General features: G+C 43.8%; 1 protein-coding gene across 1 annotated transcript; it reads left to right on the top strand.

The window, feature by feature from the left end:
• Positions 1-543: 543 nt before the first annotated feature.
• On the top strand, positions 544-10706 carry adora2b (adenosine A2b receptor). Its single transcript, XM_005737834.2, has 3 exons — positions 544-684; positions 841-1318; positions 9722-10706. Exons 2-3 carry the CDS (start codon positions 996-998, stop codon positions 10443-10445), a joined length of 1047 nt encoding a protein of 348 aa, XP_005737891.1. The 5' UTR covers positions 544-684; positions 841-995; the 3' UTR covers positions 10446-10706.
• Positions 10707-10888: the final 182 nt, after the last annotated feature.

Here is a 10888-nt window from a genome sequence, read left to right as displayed (position 1 = left end):
TGTACATCCTTCCTCTAAGTAATATTTGCCCACAGCTGTCCCTGTGTGCATCCAAAAGGTAATCCTGACCTTAAGAGGATTACGCATGGATCAATAACAGACTCGACTCTGAAAGAGGGAAAACTTTACTTTGTCTGCACAGAAAGAAATCTCTCTCCTTTGCATTTAAACTATGACTTCTTCGCACGGGTTGACGTAAAGAAAATGAGCAACTCTAGTTCTGAGTTTGATTTCTGTGCCGTCCCCGAACGCACTGATTGGAAACAGATGCGCGCGCATGCCATGCACGTAGGCAACCAAAAGCTATTCTTCCGTTAAACGTAATGCACGTGCAGCCCATCACTGAATGCGATTTAATTGGCGCGTAATTACGCACGACGGATTCTCCCGTTTGATTCCACTTTCATAACTGTAACTGCACGCGAGTATGCGTGCGTTTGAAGCGTGTGCGTTTGAGGCGTGGCTTTCAGTGACACAGAGCACCCCCCCCCCCCACACACACACACACACCTCCTCCCTTCCCCTTTTTTCTTGCGTTTCTCACTCCTCTTGAAAACTACCATTGGGTCGGAAGTTGGGTGACACTCTGTCTGCGATACGAATCTACAGATGCCGCTTAAACGCTCTGCAGATCGCCCGATATTGGTGTTATAACAACCAGAGACGATGAAAAGGTTCATTAAGGTGGGTAAAAATGTTAATTGTGTTGACTTTTTTAAAATGATTGCAACAGGCAGGAGGTTTAACGCAGTATTAAACAGCTATTATAGGTTTGTCAACTTTGCGGTGAGGATAAGTTCCTGATGTGTGGAGAAAAAAGTAATCCTTTCTTTTCTACAGATGGCTGATTTTGCAGTTCGCACGTGTGGAATATTTTTGGATTACTTCAGAAAGACTTGTTTTCTCCCCTGGGACTAGAATCGGTGTTGTGGGTGACCGTCTCCTCTGCCAACAGCCTGCAGCTTTCAGTCCTTTTCCCCCCACACTTTGCTGAGATGATTACGTTCTTTTACATCGTGATTGAAGTAGTGATCGCTGTTCTTTCCGTTTTCGGCAACGTACTGGTGTGCTGGGCTGTTGCGATCAACACCACTCTGAAGAACGCCACCAACTATTTTCTGGTATCTCTGGCTGTGGCTGATATTCTCGTCGGGTGCCTCGCCATCCCCTTTGCCATAACCATCAGCATCGGCATACCCCTGGACTTTTATGGATGTCTCTTCCTTGCCTGTTTTGTCCTGGTGCTCACTCAGAGCTCCATCTTTAGTCTTCTGGCTATTGCAATTGATAGATATCTAGCCGTTAAAATCCCTCTCAGGTGAGTGTTCATTTTGTCTGTCAGATTAATCAAGAAAGAAAGAAAGTTAGTTTTACAGCTGGGATCCCTGCCTGAACAAATCAGTGTGAAGACACTGAAACATCAGACCAGAATAATGATTCATTAAGGCTTTATTTACTTTTAAGTTCTTCAGGCAGTATTTCCTAACAGGAATGGTACATGTGTTTAATGCGCCCTGGAAGTTTGATATTTTATTCACATACTTGCTTTCATTCTCCCATATCTTCATAAAAGAGCTGAAAGTAAGTGCCCTCAACTATGCCATGTAGAAAAAGAGAAGCAAAGATCAGTATCTGCTCCGTGACCTTGTGATTCAGTTTCTTGCTGAGCTCATTGCCCCGTGTAAGAATAGCTTGGTTAAAGCCTAAGTCTGGAATGATAATCAGATGGCTTTAACAAACACTTTGAACCGACCCTTTTCACCCTGGGTTACATAATCTTAAGGTTGTCGAGTCAATGCCACCTTTCTGCATGCGCTTGGTTTCAAATCTGCATCATCTGAGTGTTTGGTCCTGTTCCTTTAGCTGATCCCCAGCTGATGTTTGATGTTTCCATCTGAAACCCCGCAGCTCGTGAAAAATGCAAAGATAAGTCATGCAAATGTATGATGTGACACATCAGGCGAAGCTGTGAGATCAATACCTGCCAGAGTGTGTCACTTCTCCTGAACTTCATGGCAAGGCCGCTAAGCTCCACAGCGCAGCCCCTGAAAGTGCCTGCAGTCCACATGAGGAAAAACGTAGAGATGAGCTGCCAGCAGGGACAAGAGCGCTGCTGCCTGACATTTCTCCGAATAGGAAAAAAGCAACAAAAAACCCCCAAACAAACAAGCTTTATTATCAGATGGGGATTGTCTCTGTGCTGGTGGTGGTGTTCTTAGCGTTTCACCTTGTTAGTGAGTTAGACAACAAGCAGTGTAGTGACTGTTGTGAGAAGTGGATGTTGTTTTTGCTGCAAGGCTGTGTGACTGAAATGTGCTGTCATTTCCATTATACTCAGATGCTGGCAAGAAAGGACAGTTTGACACTAGTCTGGGATGAAAGTTGTCTGCCACTAACCTTGTGAAACCCCCCTTCTGTGCTTCTATTTTCACCCTACAGATGGAAAATGACATTTATCATGTTTTACATCCTCATAGAGAAATAGGACTTTGACTGCCTTTGAACTTCCAGCAGCTCCATACGTTCCCTGTGAACAGTGCTCTCCATGACTTTCATAGATTGAGCTTGAACTGAAATGTACATACTGTACTTTTCATAATAAGATCAATGTGCGTTTGCCAAGCTCACATTGTCCATACACTTGTGTGTGTGAGTTTGGTCAGTCTGACAGCCCCTGAGGACGAAATTCTAACTCAGATAAAAGTGTTTTTGCAGATGTTTTTTTGGAAGTGAAAGGCCAGCAGCAGATGTTTTAAGCCCCACGAGATAACAGAGCTGCACACCCACTCAATGCCCGCCTCAAGCCCCTGGCTTCCCTGTTTGTCATTATAAGAAAAAGACCCTCTGGCTATTTTGTCCCTCTGTCCTGTAGGTTTCAAATGAAAACAAACAAACAAAAACAAAACAAAACTTTATGCACATCATTGAGCTCAAACTATGATCCCCACCCACGGCGGCAGGACAGCCCCCACTGTGGTCTGTGAATGCAAGCCCCCTCTCGCCTCGGGCTGCTGATTTTAAACCGATCATGTTTCATAAAGTTAATGGAGCGTTCCTTGTCTTGGTTCCAGCACATGTGTATGTTTACTGGGTGTGGTAAAGTGTTGGTGTTGTTGTAAATCCAGCTTTAGTTATGTTACAAATGATGAAAAATGCATGGCTGCATTAGGGGCTGAAGAACCAGGAAAGGCTCTTTTGATGGCTGGAGTTCAAACAGCTGATCCATATTTATGGATTGTACTCATGGAGAATGATGGGAAAACAGGGTGTAGATGGAAAAAATGCTTAAAGATGCAGGCATTCAAAGAGGGATGGAGCACTCTCTGAATTTAATGAAGGATGAGTTATGCACAACAAATGCAAGTGAGTCAGTGAGTCCCGAAATGGATCAACTGTAGAGTCTGGAGAAACCGTCAACACTGGTTGAATTGCAGAAAGATTCTCAGACTATGGTTTGAAGAAGAGTGTGTCTCAGTCTGATTTAAGACTAATGTGGCATCTGTGGCTCATCTCAAACGATCAAAATCTGATGTTTATCTCACCACAAGAGCAACAGCACTTGCGCACAAGGACAGATTAGTGCAACATGAACAACATTTGGTAAATACACATATTAGAGTTGGGTGATAAGCTGGATACCACGCTGGTGTCTGTGTGCTGAAACTGCAGCTGGGAGAAAGTGAAAGCGAACTGGCTCAGTCCCGAAGCAACAAAACCTGCCCGCCGGCACCTCTGAAGCAAACTAATTAACCTGCTAGATCTCATTTGTTTAATCTGTGTGAAACAGGGAAATACAACACGTGGCTCAAGCTGTACACTTAACTCACAGATATGAGTGTTGTCAGCTTATTCTCTAAGGGAATACCGTTAATTACCAAAATGTTCCCCTGCTCTTTTAGCAATGTTTCAATCTTCTTTTGGTGACTCACCAAATAGTATCTACACTTTACCGTTTCATGGGTGTGAAATAAAGGCACCCCAACATAAAAGGTCATGTTTCAAAAAATAGACATGGAGGGAAGTATCGCTTTAGTTGTGAGTCAGCAAAGTGCAGGAAATACGGTGCTGAGTCAATCTTCCCAATGAAGCTTTACAGAGAGGTTACATCTGCGGGATAACGACTCAGCGATTATGTCTTTATTGGAGTGAAAACTCTTTACAGATTCAAATCTGTTTACCTTATCTGCTAATTATGTAATGGAGATGCTCTGTACACACCATTCGTCATGCAAATGCCGCACAGCCCTGTTTGCATGTATGGTGGCAATCTGACTGAAGTTTAAAAATCTCCTGTTTTCTGCTGTGAACAACCCACCTCTTAGATTGTTTTTGAAGCTGGGCTACAGACACAGCCATACATTTAGCTGGGTATTGTTAGTTTAGACTGTGTGTGTATGTGTAGGTTTGTGTAGTCTGGTATAGGCCAGTGGCCCCAGGGCGGAAGCACATTGACAGGGATGGGAGGAGAGATGTATGGAAAATGGGCCGGGGAGTGTGTGTGTGTGTGTGTGTGGGCGGGGAGAGCACAACACAGATAGATGCCACCGTGCTGTCGTCATGCCAAAGCTAATCCGTTCAGCCAGTCGCTGCTTCCACACAGAGAAAGAGAGAGTGGGAAGTGATGTCCAGGAGATGGACCCTCTGGGAAATGGACCCTGTCCTGCCTGCTGTACTTTGCGATTAACACTCGGAGGGAGCAGCGGATGGAGAGGAACATGGGAGAGTGGCGGTGGAAGTGAGAGTAGGAGTACAGGTCATCGTGCGCTCTGAAGCTTCCTCTCCTCCCTCTTTGGCCAGAATGCTGTATTATTCATGGACCTCGGGGCACCCGCTCATCACTCTGCAGGGAGTCCAGGACGCAGACAGCGCTGCCGCACCATTGATGAATAACTGATTGTTCAGACTGGAGCCCGAGCGTTAGTGAGGCTGCTGTAGGTTCAGAAAGAAAAACAAATCTGTTCACAGTATGCTACGAAATAAATAGGGCAACTGTCAATTAACTTTCTAGCACCAAACTTTTTAGCAGTGGTGAAGAAAAGGCCACACCATTGTCTGCCCAGCTACATGTGCAGGAGAGAGTTCTGAGGCTTGTGGGAATATCAGCTGACCATTAGCCAACCAGTAGTTGTAGATGACTACGAAGTATTACAACACAGGACTTCTTTTTCCTCCAAACACCCACTGTTAGGTAGACTGAACTAGTGATTAAGAAAGTGTGCTGTTACATTAACATGACTTTAATTTTACTAGCAAACTCCCTAAGGGAAGCCGCATGTATTGCAAGCTGAGCATACTTCCTCATCATGTCTATCTTTACAGCCTGTGGTCGGATGGCACCGCTGTTATTTTTACAGTGGTTCGGAAGTCTTGAATCACCCTTTATTTCTTTACATTTTGGAGGGGAAATGGTTACAGGGATTTACCAAAACGTGCAAACCTACACGAAAATACAGAATAAATGTCAAAAACAGAGTTTGTACAATTCCAACGAGCCTGAAAGTCAATATTTGATATGATCAGCTTTATCCTTTATCACAGCCTGAACTCTCTTAGCTCCACCCTGTCAAGATGACTTCACACTGCTTCAATAACATTGAGGTCCGGGCTCTGGAGAGCCCAATCCATAACTGATGGTGCTCGTCTGTGTGTTTTTTCCACTGCCCACAACGGAGAGAGCTTCACTTTTTAGCTGATAACTCTTTGGGAATCACCTTGTTGGTGCAAAAATACTATTTTATGCGAGCCAAATACTTGAAAAAGAAATTGGAACAAATGATTTTTGCGACAGGTTAAATGGTAAATGGCCTGTATTTATATAGCGCTTTACCAGTCCCTAAGGACCCGAAAGCGCTTTACATATCCAGTCATCCACCCATTCACACACTGGTGATGGCAAGCTACATTGTTGTTAGTGACAAAGTGCCTGAAGGCACAATTTATAATTGCCTCCTTACTAAGTGCCTTTAGTAAGGAGTAAATGCCTTTTTTATTCTTCTTAAAGGTCAATGTTGAGCATCTTAACAAACAAAAACAACTAAATAAACATTCCTCAGGACTCAACTGAAAATGAGTGAAAAAGCTGCCAATGTCCAAAGGAAAACTTCTCTGTTGCTCAAAACCACTTGAACAAAGTTTGCTTGGAATCAAATACTTAAATAATTGAGGGGTGGTTCAGGATTTTTGCACAGTACTCTGAATCCCATAAAGAGACCAGGGTGATCATGGAAGACACATAATTAAGTCCACAATTTGTAAAGGCTTGCTTTACATAGCCAGTGGGCCATGCAAAGAGTGGTGAGAAACAAAAAACACATGAAGCATGCTAGTGACCGTTTTTGCCACGACGTACCAGAATATCAGCCTCAGTGCTCTCTGGAAACAGTTCTCTGGACGTTTACTGGAGGGATGAATGCAGTTCCTCCAAAAGATAAGCCCTCCTTTGGTGCTCGGATGGTGGTGGTGAAGGAGAGTGCTGTCTCATGTGTAATCCTAAATGTCCTACAGGCATTTAATTCCCATAAAATGTAATGACTGTGAAGACCCCAGTGTATGAGTCACATCAGACCATGCAGTGACCCCCCCCCATGCCCTATGGATACAACAGACCACTCCCATCAGGGTAGAAATGTTGCATCACAGGGTAAAGGTGATTACTCAGAATATTGATTTGCAGTGACCCTAACCCTCTGAAGGGACTAGCAGACCTAAACCACACCCCCACAGTAAAGCGAAGACAAAATATCCTCTCACCATACAGACAGGGATGCATCGTTTCGATCTAAAATATCCCTCCGCTGTGGATTTTGCTTCTCTCCTGCCCATTTTGGCCTTGAAGAGATCTCTTTTTAAAGCACTGGACTATTGTTGAGCTGCAGTTAAGTACCAAGACTTTGACTCTGTAACTGTCTGTTGATGATGACCTCCTGAACTGGCAAATGTGAAAGCTCATATCTGCTTCAGATGACCTGTGAGAACAATGTGAGTGATGGGGCCAGACGCTAGGTGAACGTGTCCCCCCTGAAACAACACGACCATTTCCTCAATTTGTCTCCCTCACTGGCTATTTGTGGCCCTTTGTTAGTGCGTGTTAGCATCTGCACGGACCTTCCTTTCACCCTTGGCTGCTTACAGTGTGTCTGGTTGGTTCAGGCATCCAGGATGTGAGAGCCTAATGGGATGCGAGGACAGTGAAAAGCAGAGCAGAAAAGGTGGCGGTCAGCTCAGGAGGCCGCAAACATCACTGTGCTCAGGAAATGGGACAGAAAAAAAATGGAGAATGAAGAAAACTGGGAACTTTGCAGGGGATTAACACCTGAACCATGTTCAGTAGTTTATTTGGAGTGTATAAGCTGAATGAAGGGTAAGTGAAATTGCAGCTAGGGTGTAGTTGCCATTTGTCAGGCATCTTGTGTGCACACTACTCAGACAGAACCCTCAATTACATCAGTGAGAGCACTCCTGAAGCAGACTACTTCCTGTTGTGCCTCACATGTGAGAAAGGACAACTTTAAGCAGCTTCCCGGACCAATTTTCCCCACACTGTCCACAGACAGTCCATGTGCGGCAACAGCATGGTTAACAGATCATTTCTCACATGCACAATTTGATTTATCAATAATATATATCAGTAATGGCTTACTAATATAAAGTTAATGTTTATTTTTAAAAAGGGCTTATTAGTCATTGACTAATGATTAGCTCATTATTAGCTAATGGCTTAAGAATGACCTTTAAGTTCTCATTATCATACAGCGCGTTTGCAGAAAAAAAGTCACATTTTAAGTTATGATATATTGTGGTCATGTACTGCGCAGCAGGCGAGGTCACATGGATTTTCTGTGACACCCCCACCTCGGGCAGGCGTCTGTGTGTGTGTGTGTGTGTGTGTGTGTGTGTGGAAGGGGGGTTGTCAGTATGTGTGTGAGTCATTACCACACACTCGCTTGAATCACTTTGAGGAAACAGCAAATTGTGCTTCAAGCGCATCTCACATGATGGGGACAAAAACGGGACGACGGGAGTGACTCAACCGCGCGTTTGTGATGCACGGCCTCACACACATGCAGTTATTCATTTCATATCCACAAGCCACGAAGACGGTTGTATGAGAAACACACATTATCTTGTTGTCAGCTCAAGACTGATTTAAATAATAATAAAATCGGCACCATTTCAAACGTCTGTCACTTTAGTGGTCTGCTGGTGCAGCCTGTGAAACAGCATCCGAGCGCACACACGTGAACAGGCTTACGTTTAGTTTCGGTTTTGTACTCGTGGAATTAATTTAAGCACAGCTGTGTGTGAGAAACACTCAGAGATAGCAGCAGACTCAATGCTTTCACTCTGAAGCCGACAATGTGCTCCTGATCAACGCGCACCGCCGCAGTTACGCTGCGCTTCTGTACAACACCGAGAGGATATGGAAAGGCTCTGACTGTTTATCTTTTTTTGTCTTGTTTACAGTGGTGTCATTTTAGAGTAGAATCTGAGCTGTGGTTTCCACTAGTCACACACCATCACTGCAAATTCAAACAAGATGACAGGATGTACTGGGATTAGAAAGGTCCTCATCAGGATGTACAAAATCAATAAAAAACAAACAAACATGCATTTATGTATCTTTGAATCACTTTCACTGCTGTATATAAAGTAATGCAAGTGGTCTCAAATTAAATTGTAATGCATCTGTTGTAATAATAATCTACTACTACAGAATAAACACCAAGTTGGAGACCATTCTACTGCATTGATGAGTTCTTGTAGGGAATTGATTTTGAATTGGTTTTAACAACCACTAATCATCACTAAACCAAAAATCTATGCGCGCGCACACACACACACACACACACACACACGTATATATATATAAATAAATACATTTTGGAGCTTTATACAAAACCAACGCTGAAAACCAGTAAAGCTTAAGTTGGTTTTCTTTTACATTTTTGCTTATATGCATATTTAAACCTTTTATTTTGTTGGTGTGGTTGTACATTGCGGATTTCCACTGCAAGTAAGACAAAAGTTTACTATTCTCTACCAGTTTTTCCCCTTTGTTGTGTCCCAATTCTTCTTGGGGGATGCATAATTTTAAGTCTTCTTAAATAAACAAGACCAACAATAAACAGCTAGGTTGTTAATATTGTTAAGAACACTATATATGAGGTGTGTGTTTGTGCAGGTAATCCCTGTGACCGAAAAGCTCTTACTTCAGATTGCTCTAAGCCAGGGGTGCCCAATCCCGGTCCTCGAGAGCTACCGTCCTGCAGCTTTTAGATGCATCCTTGTTCCCACACACCCGAATCAAATGAATGGCTTGTTATCAGGCCTTTGCCAAACATGATGGCATGCTGAAGAGGTAATCAAACCATTTGATTCAGCTGTGTTGGAGTAGGGATGCATCTAAAAGCTGCAGGATAGTAGCTCTCGAGGACTGGGATTGGGCAGCCCCGCTCTAAGCACTTGACTTCTATGTCAGTAAGACTGTATATTGCGAATACGGTCGCCTTAAATAACCAGCTCTGGTGGTGAGCATCTACCAAACCTCAGCTGGCAAGTGAAGGGATCCAGCTGTGGATGAACTGTGGGGTTGTAACAAGATAAATACAGATTGTTTTTAACTGTGAATCACACACAGCTGCAGTAAAAGAATAATAATGTCCCTTTAAGTGTGATATTTGTGCAAAACCTCAGTCAGTAATCTCTGCTGTGTTTTGTCCAGGTACAAGGAGCTGATGACGGGTAAAACTGCCAGAGAGATCATTGCTATTTTATGGATTCTCTCCTTTATTATTGGCCTCATCCCATTCTTTGGATGGAACTTGAAGTCTAAGAAATGTGGTAACAACAGCTCTGACACAAGCAGCACTATGAACGCTAGCATCACAGCAGCGCCGAGTGCCATGGGGGACTTGCCACGGAGCTGCAAGCTCACGTGCTTGTTTGAGAGCGTGGTAGACATGCATTACATGGTGTACTTTAATTTCTTTGTCTGCGTGCTGCTGCCACTGCTCATCATGCTGGGCATCTACCTGAAGATATTCAACGTGGCCAGGAAGCAACTGAGGCAGATCGAGCTGAAATGCGTGGGCAACGGCGACAGCCAAAATCACGGGTTGCTGCAGAAGGAAATCCGAGCTGCCAAATCCCTCTCCATCATCGTGGGACTGTTTGCCATTTGCTGGCTGCCTGTCCACATCCTCAACTGTGTCACGCTGTTTTACCAGAAGCTACAGCTGGAGGTCGTCATGTACGTGGCCATCATTCTGTCTCACGCCAACTCTGCAGTAAACCCCATCATCTATGCTTACCGAATCAGGGACTTCAGGGTCACATTCCGCAAGATCCTGAGCCCCTTTACATGCAAAAAGGAGAAGTCCCTCAGCTCCAATGGGAGCAAACGCAACAAAGACCAAATCAACATGACCATCGACCCTCTGCTATAGGGAACCGTACAGGAGTATTATCTGTGTCAATTGTTGTTTTAGTCTTGACTTTCCCAGTTTTCTAATGTTTACAGAACAATGGTATGATATGTAAAGATGTCAAACGCGCCTTGAATGTGGACATTTAATTATGAACAGTGCAAAGTATCAGGGGCCAAGCAATGATATGTTTCATAGCAAGTCTTACAAATCTTTTCTATTGTGAAGGATATATACACACACACACACACACACACAGAGACACAGACACAGACACACAGACACAGGGGTGCACATAAGTGGTCCACAGGTGTGCATTCGCTGTCAAAATAGAAGATGCGCACCAAATAAGAAATTGGAACGCGTGTTTGCATCCATATAAAAGGCACTGTGTTTGTCCGCTACAGTGGGATTTTTTATTTTTATTTCTATATATATATATATATATACATTGGGAAGATGGC

The sequence above is a fragment of the Pundamilia nyererei genome, unplaced genomic scaffold, assembly GCF_000239375.1.
Source record: "Pundamilia nyererei isolate P.nyererei 1_Seehausen unplaced genomic scaffold, PunNye1.0 scaffold00080, whole genome shotgun sequence".
Lineage (NCBI taxonomy): Eukaryota > Metazoa > Chordata > Actinopteri > Cichliformes > Cichlidae > Pundamilia > Pundamilia nyererei.
Note: the sequence above shows the minus strand (reverse complement) of the source record. Positions and strands in the feature narration are given on the sequence as shown.

Coding starts and splice junctions, on each gene's coding strand:
- adora2b (XM_005737834.2), top strand. CDS start 996: ATGATTACGTTCTTTTACATCGTGATTGAAGTAGTGATCGCTGTTCTT. Junction 1,319..9,721: donor GCCGTTAAAATCCCTCTCAG/GTGAGTGTTCAT, acceptor TGTTTTGTCCAG/GTACAAGGAGCTGATGACGG.